The sequence below is a fragment of the Lonchura striata genome, chromosome Z (assembly GCF_046129695.1).
Source record: "Lonchura striata isolate bLonStr1 chromosome Z, bLonStr1.mat, whole genome shotgun sequence".
NCBI classification, from domain to species: Eukaryota; Metazoa; Chordata; class Aves; order Passeriformes; family Estrildidae; genus Lonchura; species Lonchura striata.
Window position 1 is genome coordinate 21,054,233 of NC_134642.1, and position 23,105 is coordinate 21,077,337.

At 37.8% G+C, this 23,105-nt stretch overlaps 1 protein-coding gene across 1 annotated transcript in view; it reads right to left on the bottom strand.

The window, feature by feature from the left end:
• FREM1 (FRAS1 related extracellular matrix 1) overlaps nucleotides 1-23,105 on the bottom strand; it is a 62,499-nt gene that overhangs the window by 22,344 nt on the left and 17,050 nt on the right. Inside the window, exons 9-24 of the mRNA XM_031507351.2 lie at nucleotides 22,487-22,831; nucleotides 21,662-21,804; nucleotides 20,883-21,079; nucleotides 19,665-19,755; nucleotides 18,482-18,649; nucleotides 17,735-17,943; nucleotides 16,834-16,927; nucleotides 16,195-16,447; nucleotides 14,275-14,469; nucleotides 12,917-13,102; nucleotides 11,757-11,953; nucleotides 10,732-10,960; nucleotides 9,009-9,153; nucleotides 6,427-6,568; nucleotides 4,782-4,977; nucleotides 3,790-4,054 (exon numbers count right to left, since the gene is read on the bottom strand). Of these exons, the coding sequence (XP_031363211.2) occupies nucleotides 3,790-4,054; nucleotides 4,782-4,977; nucleotides 6,427-6,568; nucleotides 9,009-9,153; nucleotides 10,732-10,960; nucleotides 11,757-11,953; nucleotides 12,917-13,102; nucleotides 14,275-14,469; nucleotides 16,195-16,447; nucleotides 16,834-16,927; nucleotides 17,735-17,943; nucleotides 18,482-18,649; nucleotides 19,665-19,755; nucleotides 20,883-21,079; nucleotides 21,662-21,804; nucleotides 22,487-22,831 (3,055 nt within the window). The remainder of the gene's footprint in view (nucleotides 1-3,789; nucleotides 4,055-4,781; nucleotides 4,978-6,426; nucleotides 6,569-9,008; nucleotides 9,154-10,731; nucleotides 10,961-11,756; nucleotides 11,954-12,916; nucleotides 13,103-14,274; nucleotides 14,470-16,194; nucleotides 16,448-16,833; nucleotides 16,928-17,734; nucleotides 17,944-18,481; nucleotides 18,650-19,664; nucleotides 19,756-20,882; nucleotides 21,080-21,661; nucleotides 21,805-22,486; nucleotides 22,832-23,105) is intronic.

The following is a 23,105-nucleotide window of genomic DNA, read 5'->3' on the forward strand; positions in this document are numbered from 1 at the left end:
TCCCAAGTCACTGTTGTGCATGATGGAACTCTGCTTTCCGGGGGATGGCTGAACACCTGCCTGCCCACAGTGAATGAATTCTTTGTTCTGCTCTGCTTGTAAGCACAGCTTTCAATTTACCTATTAAAGTGTCTTTATCACAACCCACGCATTTTTTCACTTTCACTGTTCCAATTCTCTCCCCAGTCCTACCAGGTGGGGAGGGAGCAAGCAGCTGCCTGGTGCTTAGCTGACGGTTGCAGTTAAACCATGACAGAAGTCGACCAGCCAGGCATGGGCTTTTACCATCTGACTGACAGCATGGTCTGCAGAAATTTATTATTAAATTTAGTTGTGGAGAAAAATAAGGAGAAAACCAATCTTTTAGCTTTTAAAATTCATCTTTGATTTAATGAGAAAGATCACTATTTATGTATTTTTCTTCTAAAAATAATTACATGGAACATTTTCATGCCTGTAGCAAAAACTTTTGAGGGTATATGAAACTAAAAATTGCTCTGAAAATGTCTCATGATCCTTCATGTCCCATCAATTTATAGCATGTATGAGTTACCTGTCTTTCTACATAAATTTCAATTATTATGCTGCACAGTCTATGCAAAAACATTTTGTAAGGTGGTTTTCACACAGGTTTGTTCTGCCTGGGTCAGAGCAGAGTTTAGTGTGTAAAGAAATTTGTCTCTACTAGAGTGGGACAGTTGTTTCAGACAGTATGAGGGCCAGCCCAGCTGGCCGCTCTCTGTGTAACACTCTTCTACCACACTGAAGTGAAATGGGGAGTGGCTGATATTTAGTGGGTTAGTTGGTCTCCCTTGGTCTCTTGACTGCAGACCTCAAAGAAGTACTTTTAAAATAACAGAGTCAACACCTAGTGTATTGTTGTGTGACTTGAATGTAAGTGACTTTGAGTAGGTCATGGAGCAGCTTACTGTGTCACACAAACTGTCCATCTAAAACTCCTTATTACCTTCACCAATACTAGATGATTAGAGCTTGATCACTTGTAAACTGGCACTGTGCCATGAAACAGATGGGAATGAGCATAGACAGACCAGGGACTATGTAGCAGTTTGAAATATGTTTACTGAGGATGGTATTCCCAGCTGGGAACCTAGAGACATCTGCCTACACTGACCTAATGCTATTGTGCCAATGGTAGAAGGGTTGTGCTATTTGTAAACTATCTGAAGTCAAATACAGAACAAGAATAATGATAATAAATACTGTGTTAGGAGAAAAAAGGGTAAAGCACCTTCAGTCAAGACCTTAACCTTCTCTCAAAATGCCTGGAGCATTGCAGCAGAAGTGAATTTTCTCTCATTCTTTTGATGGTGTAAACATGTTTGGATGATGTCTCAAATTATATTTAATGAAAGACAGGTAATTCAGTTTATTAATCTGAAAATTCATCAAGCCTTCTCCAGAATGCCAGATAGGAACAAAGTTCCTGCATGGACACATCAGACTAAAATTTACCATTAATTTCATTCACTGCTTAGTTTCACAGGTGATAAAACTACCTATGTCCAAGATATCACTCTGCACTTTGGGAGATTTTGGTTCTTTGTTTATTTCTAGTTTGTGTCTGCTTTGTAATTTCCTCAAGAATGGAGAGCAGCCAGTATTCTCACTCTGATAAAATTTAGGATACAATTTCCAGGCAAAATTTGGAGGACTGTTGCATGGTTTGATTTCACAGCTACCAACATTTCATGCTTTCTGCAGTTTGATGGCAATGGAGTTGGCTACAGGACCTACCATCTGTCATGGCATTTAAAAGATAAAAATGGAATCATAAATAGTGCCAACTCATTACAAAATTGAGCCAGCATGTCAAAATGGAGGGCATTAGCATGTTCTTTTGACATTTTGCTGCCAGCATCTGATGTCAGGTTGCTAATCACTTGAAGTCCTCTGTCCAAACAAGCACTGCCAAATCTTTCTTCCAGGCCAACAGCACCAAACAATACAGGTAAATTTATGTCTGAAGGAAGTACTTTAGTGAGAAGTAAAAATCTGGTCAGTTAATTCCTCCTCCTCCCACAATTACCCATATAATTAATTCCTTGTTGAAATAATAATACTGTTCTGCCAGAATATTTATATGTCTACACAAGAGCAAATTATTTTCCACATGATAACATCAAGGAATTAAATTGTTTGGATTAAAATAGTTATCAAATATCAATATTTATTAAAGCATCATAACCTTACTTTAATAAGACTGACTTTAGTTTGGTTCTTAGCCATTGGCCTAAACATTTGGTTTATCCACATTTGCAATTTGCCTGGAATAATTTGATCTGCTTTTGATAGTGTGATATGGGAAGCCATACTAACACAAGCCATTATACTACACTGCCCAAACTAGGGCTTGCATGACTGCAACCTTACTTGAATAATCTAATTCTAGTTTTGGTGAATGTGCTGCACAATTGAAACACATAAAACCAGGGAATATTTGCTTACTTTTTCTGCAGTGAGTACAAATGAATCAGAAAAATCTCCCAACTAGAGTTTCCACCACACTTAATGCAGTGGAAGGGGTGGTTAAATATGTTTCATCTGAGGAAAGTTTCAGAATTACTTTTGAGTTAATTCTTGACTATGCTACCTGATCCAGTACCATAGGGAGATTTATTTGATGTCTCCATGCCCCATTTGCTTGACTTGCTGAAAACAAGTTCTCAAACTGGATGATGCAACATGGTCTTAAACTTTATAATGCATCACATAAAAAGCCATTCACATCAGAAATCTATTTTAGGAGAGTGTAAAAAGGGGTCTTTTCTGAATTGGAGCTCTTAGGAGCCAACTCTCATTTTTTTTAGCCACAAATGAAAAATAATAAACTCTTAATTTTGAATCTTACAGTAAGTCTTCTACTGAGAGCTGTTTCCAGAGAAAATTACCAATATTAGCAAAAAGTAAGCATTCTTCTTTTAAAAACATTTTCTTTATTTTTGAGCTTTTTCATTTCCCTAATTTTGATCTTTTTTACAAAACTGTCCACAGTACATCTGATCTTTATCTGTGATAATTCATTCCATCTTTCTACCTTATAACCAACAGAGGCTCATTTAAGAATAGAATGAATGCACCTAGTATAAACTGTTCTAAGTGGAAAATTTCCAACACAGGTGAAAATAATTATCATTAGGCTGCTGAAATGCGCCTGTAGGTAAACCTATGGATTTACCTGAAAATTTCATGTGTCTACATGAATTTTCAAGCATGTCAAAATAGCGTGTCAATGGTAGTGTCAAAATAGATGAAGTGGACTTGTTTTCATTATATTCCAGAATACTTAGGCATTTAAAAACCTCTAATCAAATTAACACGATAAATTATGACAGATAAGAGAACTGTTATTTAATACCTGAATGGACCAGCTTTACCACATCCAGCTGTAGCAAGAAACCACAAGAAAATTCCACCAGCTGTGTATATCTGGCTGCTATAATAATGTTGAAGCTAGTATCGAGTAAATGTGTCTCTAATTATGTTTTCAGAGTCAATGAGAAAATTCATTTATTACTAAAGTATTCCCAAATATATTTATTGCAGTAGAAATACATGTGCTATATAAACATTGGGAATTCACACAGAGCCTCCAGCTCTTTTAGTAAGTTCTTCTGGGTTGTTTGTTTGGTTTTTTTTTTGGTTTTTTTTGTTTTTTTTTTTTTTTTTTTCTGGGGGGGGGTGTGTTTTGCATTGTGTAGTGCAGGTTTTTTAAATGCCAAAAAATCTCAAGGGGAAGGGCTTGAAGGGTGAGGTATTACACCTTACCTGAATGTATCTTCACCAATGACTGCCTTGGCTTTGTGAATGTAGCAGACAATCTGTTGTGCTACATCCATTTGACTGAAGCTTGTAATAGGGATGCCAGGATAGCTGACATACTCTATTTGTCCATACTGGGGTGGGGAGGTTATCACATAAAGAAGCTCCTCTGGCCTGTCAGTACCGTCCAATGCAAGGAGGACATCACTTGTAATGTAGCTGTGATCTCCTTTTGGCACTCTAAGAGGTTTTGTAAAAACAGCAATGTCTCCTGCATAGTAGACAAAACAACACTAAAATAGTCATATTGAACTGGATGATCTCTTCTGCATTGTTTAGTTGCTGGAAAGCTGTCACTGGTAGAAAAACTGTAAGACTTTAAGATTATAGAGCAAATCAGCATGGAAGGAATTTCAGGATATCTTTATTCTGACCTTCTGCTCAAAGCAGGGTCATCCATGAGATCAGGCACAGCCACATTACTTGGAGCTTTATTCTGTAGGAACCTGAAAACTATTGCACTTTTGGGGCCAAGGATTAACAGACCACAGCCTCTTCTGACACATCTTCCAATCTTAGCAGTGTCAGGTAAAGCTTTGTTTCTAGTAAGAGAAGTAAAGAAAAAGAGATTGTAAGACTATAGAATAACCTGGGAGACAGAGCTATTTCTGAACAGTCTTTGCCTACCTTTTTATATTCTTGGCATTTTTTTTGTGCTGATTTACTCAGACACAAAGCTAGCTTCAGAAAGATATTTTCATCTCTATTTGCAAAGCAGCTGGGAGTCTTGGGAGGCAATGTCAATATATTGTATTCGGCAGAGCATTTTCAAATCCCAGGACCTGGCCAACAGTGAAATCCAAGCAGTTAAATTTACAGGATCTGCAGGGACACTTGCCAGGGTCTATATAGTGCTAAAGAATGGATCAGGACACGTGATCAAATATCTTGATTTCAGAAACAGGCACTGTAAAACATCAAGTTTAATGTATCTTTACCCTTTTCCAAGTCCTTGATATTTATGTAGAAGTCCACAGCTGGGGATCTGTTGTACCCATCCCAGAGGTAAAATGTGAAGCTGTCTTTTTTCTTGGAGCCCACAGTTCCTGTGTGGACATATCTCACAAGGTTCATATCCAGCTCTTCCTGAGTGCAATTCATTCCAGTTAGGAGAGTAACCCACCCTTGTCCTACCTAGAAAGCACAAGCATCATTCATTAACTGATAATGACCCACACATCCTTCTCAGTTAATTGTGTTTCTTTGTAGTTATATAGACTGCTAGTGACAGCTACCTGGCCTTCCTTTTATACACTCTTTCCTCATAGTATGTTTTGAAGGGCAGCAAATAACTGGAGTTTTCTTCCAGCAGATATAAGGCTGGAGAAGATATAATGATCATTAATAAAATAGAGTAATATGGAGTTTAGCCACTTCTACTCTAGGAAATCATATTCTGCACACTTCTCAGTCAGACACCAAGATGAAAATTAGACAGTTCCTGATCCAGCTTATGTTTTCTATTTCTTAATTTCACAAATCTGCTCTTGGTTCTATCTGAAATCATAGCTGAAACAGTATCAGAAATAACTTTGGGGAAACATAGAAATTTAAAGCCCCAGAGGTCCTCAGCTGCAAAAAAAACCCAAAAAATCCAACCAAATAAACAAAAACAACAAAAACCAAACAAACATAAAAACCACAAAACAAAACAAACAAAACAACAACAACAACAACAAAAAGAAACCCTGAATTACACCATAAATTTTCTTGCCTTTCTGAAGATAGCCTAGTACCCTAAATTGAACTGATCCATGAAGTTGACATTTAGCAGCATCACTAGGTTTAGAGCAAAGGTTGTCGAGGACAGAGAGCTAAGATATATGTACCATATATGTTCAAAATGACAGGACTCCAGTCAGCAGCTGTCTCTTGCCTTAGACTTAATTCACAAGTCTCATATGATCCACAGATTGATGTTGAGATCCAGCAACAAAATGCTTTCCCAAGATCACAAGTTTTAGAAAAATAATTTTATTTCTATCACATATGCACGGCATTTAAAAGAAGCATTTTTTCTATCTTTGTTCCTTTTTCTTATTTTAGGTCAACAGATTATCATCTTGCCTTCCATTTCTAATCTTATTTTTTGTGATTCCTCTTGACACATCCTTTCTATCATCTTTCTTTTCCCTTCTTTCGCCCATGCTTTTTTTTTTAGTTGATGAGGTGTTACTCACTCTTTAACATGCAACTCCTTCCATGCATTCTGAACCCTGAAGTAACTGAAGTAAAGGGTTTGTTTTTGGTTTTTTTCTGTAACCAAGGACTTTCCTCCATTCCCCCCAGCTTGATTTTCCCCCTTTGTGGGATGGTTATCTCAGAATCTCTCTCAATTTTCACCGCAGGTGATCTGCCATATTTTTTTACCTTCCATCTCTTCCTGTTCAGGATCTAGGTTTTAGTGCCAAAGCCTCTGGGACAGGATCATTATTGTTGCTCCTGCAACAATTAAACTGGCCAAACTGTCTACTTCAAAATATGATAGGCATTTGGGAGAAAAGGAAAATGAACTTCATTTTGTCCTAAAGAGAGTTCTTTGCATGCCTTTTTTGTTTGTTTTGTTGAAGTGCAAAGACTAACCTTGAGCTGAAGCTGACCATTTTCTGGAAGTCTTTCAAATAAGTAGTAAATTCTCTCCCTGGGGGTATCTTTATCTTCTGCTGACAGAACAGCACTAGAAATTATTTGAGCTTCACCTATGTTCACCTCTATATCGTTCTTCCTGAAAAAAATAAAGTCATGTATTGACGCAATAAAATAACCTTTTCAACATGTAATTTCTCTGCCAGAAATAGAGATTAACCAAATGCTGACAGAAATTACAGTTTCAGAGAGAATAGAAGAAGGATGCCTATTTCAGTTCAAAGGAGTAAAAACAGCAAGCAGTGCAGACAAGTTTCTCCTTACAATGGTAAGAGGCAAAAGATACCTAAAGCAAACTGATTAAACACATCTCTTTTATTCCCTGTGCCCTATTCTGCTTACCTTCATACAATTTATAGGAAGAAGACAATGTAAACCAGTAGATTGCACTATAACTGCTAATATAGAGCACAGCAACACTGGCTCTAATGAACTGATTTTTTATTTAGGAAACAACTGTCTTTCAAACAACTAGTCTTCAAGGCTCACCTTTATCTGTGAGAGACACAACCATATCTAACTGGTTTCTCTATGCTCCTTCTAGCACCCACACCTCATTTGGGGAAGAAGCTCTCAAGAGGAATGTGTGACAGCTTTACATTCCCCAAGGGCACTCTCTGCTGCAGGACACAATCCAAGAGGTGACAGATTGAGGTTTTGGCAATCCCTCTGAATAAGAGGCACTGTTTGCCAGCCAAAAACATCCCATCACAGGTTCTTCAGTCTGTTGACCATAAATAATGGGGATGAGAGCTAAATATCCCTGGGGTGGAAAGTGCCCCAAGATCAAAAGGTTAAGAAAAGCTTTCAAGTACTGCCCAATATTCTCCTGTAAAACTGCACTAGCATAAGGAACTCTGTACCCTACAGTGAAGATGTAGTAACTGAATGTGGCAGCTAAATCACCTCAGTGCCAAACTGAAGATTTTCTTAAAGCACTACTGCTTAAATACTGGCAGTACACCTCATCTAAGTGGAGGGGAAATAGGCAAGAGGCAGTAACTTCATCTAAAGAAATAGCTTTTTTTTACTCCCAAAATAGACATTTTGGGAGTAAATGTCTCAATCTATGAAATTGTTCACCACAGGAATGGCAAGTAGTGAGACCTAATATTGCCAGACAAGGAAGCAATATTCTGGATCTAGCTGGGCAAAGCTAAAAACACTTGACTTCTTGCACTTCATCATCTTCTTTCACAGAGAGGGGGTGGAAAATGGCAGATCAAGCTGTAGCATGTGAGGAACAAATAGGCAATTATCAGTAATTATCTGTGCATGATATATGCATATATAAATTATACTCTTTATTTCCAACTGAAATTTGACGTTCTCTCATGTGAGCATTATGTGGTCATTGAAAATCTTTTAACTAAGAAACTGACCTTTTTTATTGCAGGAAGCTCTGTCTGGTAAAAAAAATAATATCTCTTATCTGAAAGTAGGCCAAATATCCCGAGGGATCAGAAAATCCCTCCTTAGTGGCAGTCTGCTTAACATGTTGTGAGTCTGAAATGCAAACTTTCTGAGCTATACCTGCAAAACCTTTGGTCTCTTAGCTTCCTGTCTGTCAGTCTGGGGCTAGGAAAAAAGTATGGAGGTCCTGATGCTCTGTGACAAGTCATCAGAAATGATGGAGATCCCAAGGGATGAGCTCCTTTTTAAATGCCCAGGAGGTTTGGCTCTCTTGCAGCCAGCTGCCTATCTATAAATGGTTTGCCAGGCAATTTCTGATCATGTCTAATTCATTTATGACTCCTAGCTATGAAGTGTAAGGGAAGCTAGTGTGTGCTTTCGCAGCAGTTAAATTATGGCAGAGAAAAAGAATTTTAGACTATAAAAGAAGAGAATTATAATTGGAAAGCCATTCTCCTGCTTCAGCCTTGTGGATCTTCTCATTCCAAAATCCAGAGCTGCTTTCAGAGAGGTGCTTTAGGCAGGTCTTTGTCTTAGGGAAGAGAAAAGCAGTTCCATGGTGGTCAGTGTTCAGCAGAGGTACAACACCTGGCAAACACCTTGAAGCAACTTATGAAAGAAAGAACTAAAATTTTTCTCCACACACTTTTATTTTTCCTCTATTTCCTTAATACTTAGCATGCTCTCCTTTCAGTATTTTTTTTTTTTTTTTGTTAAACAGGCTGATAGAGAGAGACCTATATAGAAACATTTTACTGACATTAGTCTGTTACTAGTTATGGCTTCCTCTTTGCATCAGACACCAAAGACATGGTTTAATGGTAAACATGGTAGGATGCTAGACTGATGGTTGGATTTTATTATCTTAAAGGCCTTTTCCAACCTTAACAATGATAAGATTCTATGAAGCTCATAATGATATGATACGATATGATACCTTAACAACAATATGATTCTATGAAGCTCGTAATGGGGATGCCAGGATAGCTGACATACTCTATTTGTCCACATACCAAAACATTTGTCCATGTTTTGGTGTTTTGTTCTCTTTTCCATCATTTTGTCTAAACACATTCCACTGTCAGGAACAGGAACATATGACTTACTTGCTCAGCACTGGTTTCTCATCATTAACTGGAATGACCTTTACTGAAATGGTTCTAAGGACTTTATGTTTTCCATCTGATAGCTGGATTTTAAAGCTGTCAGTGAGATTTTCAGAGTTGTCATGCATGTACATCAGCTTCAGTCCTATGTGAGGCAAAAAGAGGGAGAAAAATAAGAGAGAAAGAGAGGGAGAGGGAGAATGGGTGAGAGAAATGGAAAAAAACAACTTAATCTGACTCCTACAAAATCCCTCTCATAATTTCATTCTGATTCAATCACCTTTCTTCCATCTCCCTTCCTTGTATGCTAGGGTAACAATAAACTTGCTTTAGCTATCAGAAGGTGAGTTTGATAAGCCACTGCTGATCAGTACACTGATCAAGGTCACCAGCCTGACCTAAGTAAGGAGTGACTCTCCAAAAAAGAAGTCTCTGTCAATCTGAAAAAATTACATTTCTTCTCCTCTCCTTATTCCAAATCACTTTGATGGAAACCATAGAGAGGATGAGACTGTCAGGCAATACTTTTCTGTGCTTTAAATAATCCTCAGGGAACTTTGAGGAAGCCTTAGGAAGGACAGATAGCCTTGTATCTATGACCATAGACAATCAGAAGTTCTAGGCCAAAGATGGCTTGTTCACCATTGTGTATAACAACAGGAAAAAGCCAAGAAAGAAGTCAAAACAAAGACTTGGGAAGGCAGAAGAATTTGGGGTGGACACCTGATATTTCTGGAGGTTCATATTAGGCAGGCAGAGAAACAAACAATCTTTCCTCAATTTTTGAGGGCTGAACTGAAATTTGAGTGACAGTATTGAATCCATGCCCCTCTTTATACTGATAGATTCCTTGTTTTACTAAATAGCCACAGCCAGGAGGGATGCACTGTATTCCTTGCACTGCAAAATACACTTTTTTATTACATGTACTTGAAACAGATTTGCTGCTTTAATGCAGGCTTCCTGCTCATGCTAAGCTGTGGAGTCCAAATTTGGTATATTGCTATATAGACATATGCTGCTTTTCAATGCCTAAAGAAGGTTTATAGGGGAGATTTTTGACAATGCCTGTAAGTGACATAACAAGGGGCAAGAGACATAACAAGGGGCAAGAGTAGGTTTAGGTTGGAAATAAGGACAAAACATTTTACGGCTAGAGTGGTGAGACACTGGAACAACTTGTCTAGAGTGGTTGTGGAATGCTGGAAGTGTTCAAGGTCAGGTTGAATGTGGCTTCAGGCAACTTAGTCCAGTGCAAGTTGTGCCTGCTCATGGCAGGGGAGGTGGACTAGTTGAACTCTAAAGGTCCCTTTCAACCAAAAATGTTTTAGGATTCTATGATCATTTGAAGAAATACTTAACCCCATGATTACTTAATGTGTTTTTAAATCAGTCTTGTTTTCTCTCTCGTCTAAGTACTGTAAAACATTTACAAATATATTTGATGATGTTATATTATGTTACATTTCCCCCCTTTTTTTAGGGTTTTCCTACTAATTTTACTACACTTTTTGATACAGAGGTCTCTCAGGATGATTTTATAGACAATTCCTAAAATCAAAAGATAAGAATAGCATTAAATAGGACAACTTCCATTGCTAAACATTGTCTTGAAAAAAAAACATAAGGCAAGTGAATAAATAAATTATGAAGATTTCTTTTAGTGTGCCACTTGTTTCATTTAAATAATGAAAAAGCATTGTCAGAAGAATGCTGCACCTACCATTCCTCAGTAACTCCATGGAAAAGCCATGAACAATCAACCCATGGCTGTGGTGATCATGGTTAATTAACTCTTTATAGTGTAGAACATCACTGCCATGAACACCATTAATAAGGAACCCATATGAGGGCCTCTGCACAATCCCAAATACCAGAGGGTCTTGAGGCACATCCAAATCAACAGCATTGATAACAGATAGATCCAGCTGTTTCATCTCCCCTTCTTGAACCTGAATTTGAAAGAAAAGACATCAAATTCTTTTACATAAAAAGAAATAATAGAATTCTAGCATGTTTTTTTGAATGTTTTTGTGTAGAAGCGCATCTCTTGATTCATCCACCCCTTACCCAGTAGCTTTTTAACCAGCTACTGATTTCAACCAGTTTAAGCGACAGAGAAAGTAAGTAGTTACAGTGATGAAGAGAGAAATTGTGAAAAGGAGTTCATATTTGCCCAAATTAATAGAAAATGCATAAAGTAAGTCAAGGCCAAATCGAGCGCTCAGAAATGCACAAAGGAGAAAGTCTTTTGTAAAAGTATCCAAAGGTATAAACATATCCAAAAATGTGGATGTATATAAATTTATGCATCCACTTTTTACTTTACAGTAAGAGTAAGTTTACATTCTGCTCATGAAATTATTCATATTAAAAACAGTCTACAGAGAGGGGAGAAGCAATGCTAGAAATATAAAAAGATATTGTATTAAAAATGTGAAAGCTCTTAGGAATGCAGAAAGAGAAAAAGGATTTCTCTGCTTTCTAGATCACATATTTGTTTGTAGATTTTATCCCTTCTTTTTACTTAAATGCAAATTTCCAGGAGCTATGCACTGCTCCCATCCCACTCAAGTTCTGTCTTATACGTTTACGTGGGATTTCATTGGGCTGTTTCCTGAAGTAGGCTAAACTACACAAAGTAAGGGAAATATGCAAAAGAACAGTATCAGGATAATGTTCTTATTTATATTAGAGTGGTTCCTGGTTAAAGTAGTTCTATGGTATGCATTTTGCTTATTTCCTTACAGTAATATTCCTAGCTATGAATTCTGGAGCTTCATCATTGGTTGGGCTGATTAGCACAAAAAATGGAGTCTCTGCTGAGCGATGTAGCCCATCAGTGACATAAAGTACAAACTTGTCTTCCGTTGGCTCCATTCCCAAGTGCCTGGCTTGAACATAGTTTACACTCATGGCTTTCAGGTGCTTCACCTTAAATGAACCTACAGATTTTAAAAAGAAAATTAGTTAGCACAATACTTTCATGCCTTCTAGTCTTACCCATTACTTTTAAAATTGAAACTATATCTTTTTTCAAAGAATAAAGAATTTTTTGACTGTAAGAGTTACATTGTGCATGTTGCTCCAGTACACAAGCCTTTCCCCCCGCAGAAATGCAATATTTTGCTTCAGGTGGGACTCTGAAGCTTCTCACTTTTCAATTCAAACTAAAAAACTGAGCTCACATAAAAGCAACTCAAATAAGAGGTAGGAGTAAATATCAGAGGTCCAAGATTCCTTGATAGTGCTAGGCTAATCACTGGACTTGATGCTTCTTCCAAGCTAAATGATTCTATGATTATATTATTCTAATTACACTTTGACTGACAGACTACAAAAATGAGAATTTAAAGATTCAGGTATCCAGCTGAAGATACTGATAAAAGCTGGTAGCATTACAAAGCATGTCACAATCTGGTCTGCTGAGGGTGAAACTGCCTTACACAGTTTGAAAGTGGACAAGAAAAGTCACCATTTAAGTCAAACACCACTTCTATCACTTTTGTAACTTTGCCTTGGAAACTAAGGTCGGACCCAGGCTATTGTATTTAATTGACAGATGTCTAGGTGAAGAGACACTGGAGCCTTTTGTGGGGGACTGAAGAGGAAGGCAGGGAGAGAAGATTAATATCTCATATAGTGACTCCTAATATATCTCAGCTGGTTGCATAACACAAGGATTGCCTTATTTGCTTTAAGAGACAGTTCTTCACATTTGCATTGCTTCAGTCTCCCTTTGAACTCCTCCACAAAGTCCCACTGCTCTTCATTTGTCAGCACCTGTGATCCTCAATAAGCCCATATTAATGCCCACATCTGCATCTGCTCCACCAGAGCCCACTGCAGAGCTTTCCACAAGCCTCCAGACCTAATCTGCTTGATTATCCTGAATTGTTAATACTCACCTATGCTTATTCCAATGTTGCTCTTCTCAAACCCAGGAGAAGGCAGTATGTTTTCAATGTAACCAAACTGGGGAGGAGAAACCAACACAAACTCTAAGTCATCTGCAGTGGTGTCAGGGTCAGTGGCAAATAAATGTTCGGCAGTAAGGGCTGCTGAGGAGCCCTCCTCCACCACAAAGCTTGCACCTGTGCACAAAAAGCATGTTAAGTATTATTGGTCATGAGCTGATTTTACTGTTGTTTTTGTTAATAACAATGGAAATAATAACTAAGGGGGGGAATACAACAAATACTGAATTACTGAGGGGTTTTGGGTTAACATTTTCTTCTTTGCTTTCACCAACATCTCTGCTTTTTCCATCACAGAGGTAGAGAAGAAGGGGATCATGAAATTATTTTACCAGTTAAGTTATTAGCTAAGGTTTATATACTGTTCAAAAACAGTTGTTACCTCTGTTTGTCAGAGGATTAATTACGTGAGAGCTGTTAAGAATTGCTCATAATGAACAATTCTTCATGCATCACTGCTTAATTTCCCTGCTGGGACAATGCTTCATTTCCACAACATTACTTGGGTGAGTGCCTGCAAATTACAAAACTACTCATACATATGCTTAAATATTCTCTGAGATACATACCATATACCTGATACTTACAAACAAATGACAGTGAAAGACACAAGCATATAGAAAATATACTTTTAATATGTATACTACAAACCACACTAAAAAACCCAGGAAACTGATGGAAATTTCACATAATGGGCTGCAGTTGGACTAGATGTACATTATGAACTCTATTTCCATTTGAAATGGATTTCTTAGATTCTAAAGAATTACGTGTATTAATGTATAGCTTTTGTCTTTATTTGCTAACATAATTAAATATAATGATGCTGTTCCTTCATGTAAGGCCCAAATTTCTGTTTCATGCTCTACATACAAAGATAAATAAACATCTCTATGTTTATGCTTTTGCCCTGTATAAACCTGATGCCATTAGTTCAAAGACAAGATATAGATCACTTTTACCTAGAAATGCTTACATATGCAGCAATCAGCATGTAGACATGGTAGGGAGCAGATCTGAGTGCTCTCATCTCTAACTGCATACTTTAAACATGCAGCTGAAGAGCAACAAATTCATACTTGCAGTGGCAGCTGGATTAGGTGTTTGCACTGTACAAGTAAATGAAAATAAAATTGACAAAAATTCTGATACAAAACTTTTGTATGCTGATCTCAACTAACTATTTCTAATTCTAAAAATCAAACAACAAAAAAAGCCACCCTAAGTCTTTAGCCATTACAGTACTGGGTAGCCCACTTTGTACTCCTATAGTGAGAGGAAGCTTTTACCAGTTACAATAGATGGAGGCTGGTTGTCCACTGGAAGTACAGTGATGTTGAGGTCATAGACAGGAAATGGATCACGTGAAAGTGGGGGAGAAGGAGGTCCATCATAGCAGCAGTCTTTCACATCTAGGCCAGCCTCACCATCTGAGACAATCAAGGTTAATATCTCAGTTGAAGGAGTCAGGCCAATCTCACCACCTGTGAAAAAATATTTAGAAGAAATTACTGACCAAAATTTCATGATGACTTATTTTTATCCTGCAAGGACAGTCTCCAGTATCAAGTCAGAATCAAAAGAAAGAAGCAGTAAAATTACTGGAATTCTTAATTCTGACTGGTGGGGTGATGCTTGATTAGAGATTTCGTTTGTTGTTCATAATTAATTTTAACCAGCTCACTTCTATGATATAATAAGAGGGTGTAGAAAAGAGTCTTAGCATTGTTATAAAATAATTATAATGTTATGATATTATGTTACATTGTAATAAAAAGGCTAATAGTCCTCAAGATTCTGTTCTTTGTGTACTAATGTATGTACAAAATTTATATTGTGTGGGAAAAGTGGTTTTTTCTGCATTCTTTCTCAAGGAATGTAGGAAAAATCTTTCTTTTATATGTGTGCTCCTCTATGACAAGTAGTAATATCCATGCTCTTTCAAAATAAAGCTCTTTAGTATAGCAAGTAATCAATCTATTCCTAGATGCTTCTTATCCTTACAAAATGGACTATAACAAGGGCTGTATTTTATTGCTGTTCTTTATTACTCTACTGTATATTATGCCTATAGGCAATCACATTTAAAATGTGGGCTGATACAGGACTGGGAACAGCCACCTCTTGCAAGAAGCATCTGTGGACTCAGAGTATTCCAGCTGTCAGCACTTCTGGCAGATTGTGTCTTGCATTGCTGCAAGATCTCATTAATAAGCAGCCTGCAAAGGAAAGGCAGTGACTCCCAGACTTCTCTTGTGATATCTCAGGGATAGCTACAGACATCACATTTAATGTTAGAAATTTGGAAATAAAAACCACAAATGCTACACCCTTGAAAGTAAAACTTCATTGCCCCTGCAAAATATTGTCATTGAAATACAGTTTGTGATATCTTTAGAATGTAGAAGAGAAGTTTGTTGGTGGTCACAATTAAGTACTTCCTTTTCAAATACCAGCTGTTCATTTTAGACAGTGCCAAACTTGAAAATATCACATCTATTCTCCATGCTAACACAGAATTACAGAATAATTAAATAGAAAACCAGAATGTTTAGGGAAAAAAAAAAAAAAAACTAAAGCTGTTATTCAGAGATGTAGAACCTCTTTAATCCAAACGGAAGGATCAATTTAAGCAAGAAAGGGAGCTAACCAGCCCTTGATTTCTGCCAGTCATTAAAAAAAAAATACACTAACAATAAAATGACAAAATAAAACCTTTTTAAACATTTTGTTTCTCATTAAGAAAGTCAGAACTTCCTTTATCTTGTGGTATGAAAAGACTACAAGCTTTCCAAAGTAGATAGCCTTCTAGATTGGAGAGGCAAGCAAGAAGTAAAAATGGGGTTTTTTACTGTCATAAAACACATCAAAATACTCTAGTTTGTACTTAATAATAATTTTGTCCTAAAAGCCCAAGATATTTTGTCAGCAACAGGGACAGAGTTCCTCCTGGATTATGATGTTTTCATATACTTGTCTGAATATAATTTTCAGTTCAAGCAGGGATTTGGAGAACATATTAAAACATTTGGTAATTGTCTAACAGACAACTCTTTTTTAAAGCAAATTTATCTTTTTCCCTAGTCAAAACACATGGTTTCTAAAATGTTCCTACTGAAATTCTGCAAAGGCATTGATTCAGGTTAAGATTTTTTTACTATTACTTGTCTGACCACCTTTCATTCTAATTCTGTCCTTAACTCACTTACTAGTGTGCTTGTATGTGACTAAACCAGCAATGACATCAGCTTGGGAGAAACGATCCACGGCAAGGCCAGCTTTCCTCACTACCCCATGGTAGGGCTGGTGGGCCAGCATGAACATCAGTTCCATGTCATCGCTGTCCACATCTGTGGCATAAATGTACTCCGAGGAGAGGACTACTTCTTCACCCTCCAGGCAGTGAAGCACGGGAACAAGGCCTGTTTGCATAACAGGTAGCTCATCATTCACAGGCAACACCTAATCAGAAAAATAATTTAAGATTTTCTTAATGTTCATTTCAGTGGAAGCTTGGTGTTTCAGTGCACTTCTTTGCAGCTCAAACTAACAGTTTGACACCACTGTCAGAGTACACTGAGCTTTCTCTATGAGCAAAAAGAAACCATCTGAATTAAGAATAAAAGACAAAAGTAAACCAAACTAGATAATTATAGTTTAAGTACAAAGTGCAAGTCAAAGTTCCTCTTAAATTTGCCACATGAACCTGAAACCTAGGGGTGAAATGGAAGCCTAACATATCCATTATCTTCCTGTTTCCAAGGTAATGCAAGGACTTTCATAAGCCAAACTTTGAATCATTTGCCTCCACACAGACAACTGCTCTCAGAAACAATCAATACACTAACCTTGACCTGCAGAATGAACTCTACAAAATGGATGCCATCTGTGGCTGCAAAGAAAACATCATCAATGAGAGTCTCAGAGTCGTCATGACGATATCTGTGGAGAAAAGATCATAATAGAGCTACACAATTTTTTCACAGATAGAAAGAATCCATGATTTCTGGTCATGCCCTACAATGTGTATCCCTCCCAGTATAAAAAGCTGCTCTATGTGTAAGGATGTCCACTTAACACTGCTGATTCTGAATCAGAGTTTCTCCAAAGGGCTTTTGGGGTCACCTACAAAAAGAAAACTCCCAAAGCAAACCATTTCATCAGTCAGGAAAAAGGTTTCATTAAGGATTTGTCATCTACATCTTGGATGCTTTTGAGGTGTTTACTAAACATGTATTTCAGGACTGTGGTTATTGCCTCCTTTCTAATAGATGGAAAAAGAGACAGGGAGCTCTAACCCTGCATGCATTTGTCATGTCTTGTTCTTGCCACAAATAAAGAAGCAAAATTTTCTTCTCGACATTAATTAATGTTAACAAAAGTTTTCTTGTAAACAAACCAAGCTCAATAAACACACACCTTCCTTAAAAGAAAAAAGCAGGCACCAGTGCCTTCTTCACAGGAACTGCATGGCTGAATATAGAATTTGTCTCCTCGCCTGCATGGAGCAGCACTTTTATACAGAAATCTACTTTGAGCAGGCATGCTGACTCCCATTTCCTGGCCACTCAACAGCTCATCTCATGGTGACATTGCAATCCTAAGGTTCAGCCAGCAATCTTGTCCTGGAGCAGCTCTGCCAGAGCTCTGGTGAGCACTGCAAACCTCTACACCCTGCACCACTTCAGGCTTTAGCTCATTCAACTGAAAGCCTCAGCCACTGCAAAAGACAGCCACCACTCTTCTAACCTGACTGCCAGGGTACGCAGGTCCTCACAGGAAATCCTGTCACCTCCATTCATGGGAATGTTATCCAGCTCCACTACTCCATGCTGTGGCTGCCTCTGCAGGAGCAGGAAGAGATGCTCTCGTTTCGTGTCTGTATCAGAGATGAGAATGTGTCCCTCTGTAATAGGGGTCATTCCACCCTCTTGCACTCTCACATGGGTTGTAAAAACCTGCAGGGAGGAGAAATGCTGAGCTTTCTGTGCTGCTGCACCTCTAAACACACACCAAACAGAGTTATTCCCATTTGTTGTGCTATAAAGATGTGTGACATATTAAAAAAATATGACAAAGGATATACTCTTTTCTGCTGTTTTAGAAAAGCTAAGGAAATCACCAACAGTGGGCTATAATATATGCATCCTAATTCTCATTCCATTCCTGAAGTCTTCTGACTTCCATAGGTAATAAGAACACAAAATATAGGAATGCAGTTTTGCTAACCAAAATGCAACATACATGTTTTTGTAAAGATATATCAATGCTAAAGATCATCCTCAGCTTAGTACAAAAAAATGACATTGCACACTCGCAAGACTTTACCTTCTACTTCTATCCCAATGCAAGCTGTGTGCAAGATCTGAAACCCTGATCCCATGGAAAATTCATTTTTTATCTCAGCAAAATCAGAACATTTCTCTGATTTTGTTTCTACCCAAACCAATTTCCAAGGCCTTCCTTCTCATGTTCTTACCCTACCCACCACCCTACCTCTGGGGCTTGATTGTCCACAGGAAGAATTGTAATATTGAAGCAGATCCCATACAATGTGCCTCCATGCTGATTGCTGACGGAAAAAATAAACTGGACTTGCTGAGGTTCAGGTCCGATGTCCTGCAGGGGTGGCATGTAAGCAACTTTCATATAGTTCACAGCATGCTACAAAAAGAGAAGAGGGGTGCATTTAAGAGGAGTTAATGGGGTATCCATAATCCATTACATTAGGGATCTTTATCATCTTGTCTTTAGGTGTTATCCAGCCATCAAAATAAATTTTAGAAATTTTTCATATACTCTTTATCTACCAGCCATACCTTGATTAAATGCATCTTTAGGTACAAATTAGGTAAGTACAGGTTGGAGTACTCAAACCTGTAGCAAAAAATACAGATACAGTTTAGAAGCGATCACAGAGGTGATGGCCTGAACTTCTTTATGGATGCCTTTCAAAATGCTGGTCCAAGGACCTTTTCTAACTGTGACTTTTAAATAAACAATTCATAAAAGCTAACACCTCCCATAGCATCTGAAGTTTGCACTCATCTGTATGAATAGTAACTGCATGCCCTGTGTTTAACGGTGAGGACAGGCTGGTGATAGGAACATCAAAATCATGCATTCAGATACCCATATTAGGCACATGGTTTAGGATCTGTAGGGTCAGAGCTCTCATGATGGTACTGCAATGATCATTATGCAAGTTTATCCATACAAGCAGGATATAAAACAGAACACTTCAGTGATGCTTATTTGTCAAATTACAAAAGCATGAAAATTGAACTACAAAATCCTGGAAAAGTCTCTTCCAGCCTGTTCTATCCTGTACTACATCTACTGATGAGACACTGAAATGAAGCAAAAAACTGTTCAAGATCTCATTTCCACATTTTGCATACTTTTTCATTCCTCTTTCATCATGTGAAGCCAAATTCAGCCTACCCAAGCAACTGTATCCCCTGCTGGCTTTTAGGACATATTGGAAAACTGAAACATTATAGAAATTAGTTTTAAAATCTTGTATTGGAATAGTAGAGTTTTGAGCTTCTTAAGCAGAGATTGTGATAGTACTGCTCCTCAGTTTTCACCTCCTGTTTTCCTGTCAAATAAAAGCTGCACACTTGTAACTTTTGAAAATTATTTGAAACTCCTTATGGTATCAGGTAACATAACTCACCTGAGTAAATGACCGAAGTGCAAGAGCAGCAGGATCCTTGACCAGTTTGGGGATGGTGTCCACCATAAACAGCTTCCCAGCATCTGAGTAGCTACACAAAAAATATGTGTCACATCTTGGCTAGCAAAACCAAGGAACAAGAAAAATAGCTCAATCTTGCATTTCAAATTAGCTTTGCATTTCCAACTGCATTGAAAGGAAAAATATTTTCCTTTCTTCCATTCTTGTTATCCATTTTAACATTACCACAAAAGACTTACCAAAAGAAATACTTTTCAGGATGATCATGAAAAATCATCTCTTAACCAAGCTCTAGAATTACTGCAAGTGTCTCTACAGACCCCAGATACTATTTACACCATCTGCAAGTCTAGTCAATCACAGTGTTATTATTACTTGTACACTTGCATTTATCTTTAAGGGGAAAAATTAATTATTTCTAGTTTCATGCATCTTATAAACTCTGAAATTAACCCGTTTCCAGCAACCCAGTACAACAGCAGTAACCAGCAAACTGGATAACCATGTGGCTATTTGACTGATTAGAAAACAGCCTTCTTCCCCAGCTATATAATGATCCTTTGCTGCTTGAGGTCAAAATTGAAAGTGTTGTTCTTCAGCTTAAACCATGCAATTTCTGGATTTAAAACTTTTCATTTAGCAAATTGTTGCTGATGCTCTAATGAGATTACAGCAATTGATGTAGACTGCCACTGCACCCATTCAGTCCATACCTCCCTTGCTCACACAGTGTGTTTTGTCTGCTCTCTGCTCCACATCTTCCTAGTCCACAATCAGGAGTGTCTGATACAAATTCTTGAAAAAGCTGCAGCACCTCCTGGTCCCAGTCTGGGGCAGGTCAGCCCCATTCTAACAGGAGACGTGCTGTGACTTGTGCTTGAGGCTGTACATGATCCCACAAGCCAGTAAAATTCATATCAAACAGAAGTAAAGGAAGTACTTCACAAGATTTACTGATTCTTATTTCTTGTTCAACTATGAATTACATATTTTTTATTACTCTGTGTATTACTGTTGCTTCAGGCTCTAGCTTACCCTTAATCATCAACAGGAGAGCTGCATCCAGCTATTGTCACCTGCACTTTCAACAAACAGAGGAAGAACTTGAGGGACAAATATGTTACTGCCACTCAGGCTGCTCCTCTTACATGGGTTATTCCCCTGTCCCATCTGAGAGGTATGTCAGGTTGCACCTACCCATGGGTGCAAGAGAAAAAAGGGGAAGTGGTTATGGTGTATGTGAGTTCCCTGTCTTGCTCTTCCACATCTATGAAGTGGAGATGTTTCTTAGTTAGGTGAGAAATCTCAGTCTCCTTAACAACCAGGTGACGGGTCACTCCTGGAGCTTCTCTGGGTAGCTGATCATCCACAGGGATAATGTGAACCATCATCACCTGGAATTGGGGAGACAGTAGAATCATCAGGTCATTGCTCTCAATAAGAGAGTGTCCCAAGCAGCTGTTTACCAACATGCATGTGCAGAAGGGGATCACTGGACTGTGAGATACAGGATGTGACTGTTGTGCCATACCATCAACACATGAGTAATGGAGGTATATAACAGTTAAAGGCAAAGCTTTTGAATCTTAGAGGTTTCCCTTTAAATTAAATGTGCAGTTAAATTCAGTATGTTGGGCTCTTGCATTAAAAAAAAAATAGTCTATTCTCAGTTGACTTCAGATGGGTTGTTTAATTTTTTTATGCTGTACCCAAATGCTATATGTTTTCAACATTTCATTTTATAACATAGGAAGATTTTTCAATTAACTTGTCTCTATTCAGCCAAGGAGGGAATTACCCCATTAAAAGTAAGAACAAGAAATAGCCCTGAAAAGAAATAGCACCATTGTTTGTGGTGATGACAGTCATCAGAAAAAATCTATACCAGTTCTACTTGAAAGCCTGTCACAACATGTAAGATATCATGCATTTGAAGAAAAAAATCAGAAGACTGCAAAGCTGCTTCCATTCCGTACCTGTGGCTCTGAGAGATTTGGAGGATCATGGCTATCACATAGCACAAACTCAAGGGAATCTTCAAATACTTCTCCTCCCAAATGATGATAATAAATCATTCCATTAAATAGATCCCTCTGAAGAAAACTGTTGACAGAATACCCTGTTGAAATGAAGAATTCATCTTCTATTGAACACTCCATGATTTTAATACTACATTAAAGTTTTGCATTAGCTGTCCAAGTAACTGGAGAAGTATAATGTCCTCTTTTTCACCCTAACTGGAGCAAGTCCTTCTAAATATTCTGCCATTGTCTTCCATATTCTCTGAAGATCACCATCAACTTCTTTTCTGTGTCACTTGAAGATCATTTAAAAAATGAAGCAACACAGCAAACAGGCTGAAAGCCTTGTTCAAAAGCCAGAAGAGAATTTGCAGGACTAGCAGCCTCTATAGCCTAGCACAAGAATTTCTGTGTTGTTATATGGAAGAAGAGTTTTCTCATCATTTAGCATAATTAGGATCATGTCTTAGCTGTGACTTTATCACAGATCCTTGCATGTACACTAACTTCTGATTAGCTGAATAGTTTTTCCAGAGTAAAGTACTGCAGGGAAATGGACTCGGAATGGAAGAATTGCAGGATAAATTGTGTACACAGGGACAGTTATTCTAGTACAGAGACCAACATTAATTAATCAAGAGGTTTTACACTACAATGAAAGAAGTCCAAATTTGCCATTATTTGTCCTGAGCCAAAATAAGGCATCTGACTGTAACATTTGCTGCAATTTTTAAAGGAGGGGACAAAGGAAAGTGTGCTTTTGTGAATGTGCTTCATTACCTAACATGTTTGATCCTGGGTTCTTCAAGACTTCTCCAGCCTTTGATGGTTTGGTAATATTGAATAGTATGTAGTCATCACTGGAATCCATGTCTGAAGCATGAAGCATGGAGCGCTGAATCAGGATTGTCTGTCCCTCATGAACTTCAATGACCACGTTGCTGATCAGAAATGGAGGGCTATCATCTTTAGGGAGAATATTTATTGGAAACTTGTGGCGAATACTGTGGGAGCCATCAAAAATTCTAAATACCACAAAATCCTTAGTAGAATCACTGTCATCATGATGGTAGTGGACAACTCCAGCCTGAATGTCAGAGACAGTGAACATGAATCCTTTCCCTCCTGTCAAAATAGTGGAATAAAGCACATAAAAATGTGTGGTTCAGCTGAGAAAAGTATCTTTCCACTAATATGAAGATTATTGAAGGAGAGATATGAACAACTCTTGCTAACTAAAAAAATCAAATGTAACTTCACCTACCAAAAAAAGTTTTTAAGAGTTGGAATAGCTGATAAGAATGCAAATTTTGTAAGTGTGAGAGCAGAGAAAATCCTCCAAATGTCACTAAAGATAACCAGAGACATCAAGGAATTTTAACTGTGATTGTTTCCAATT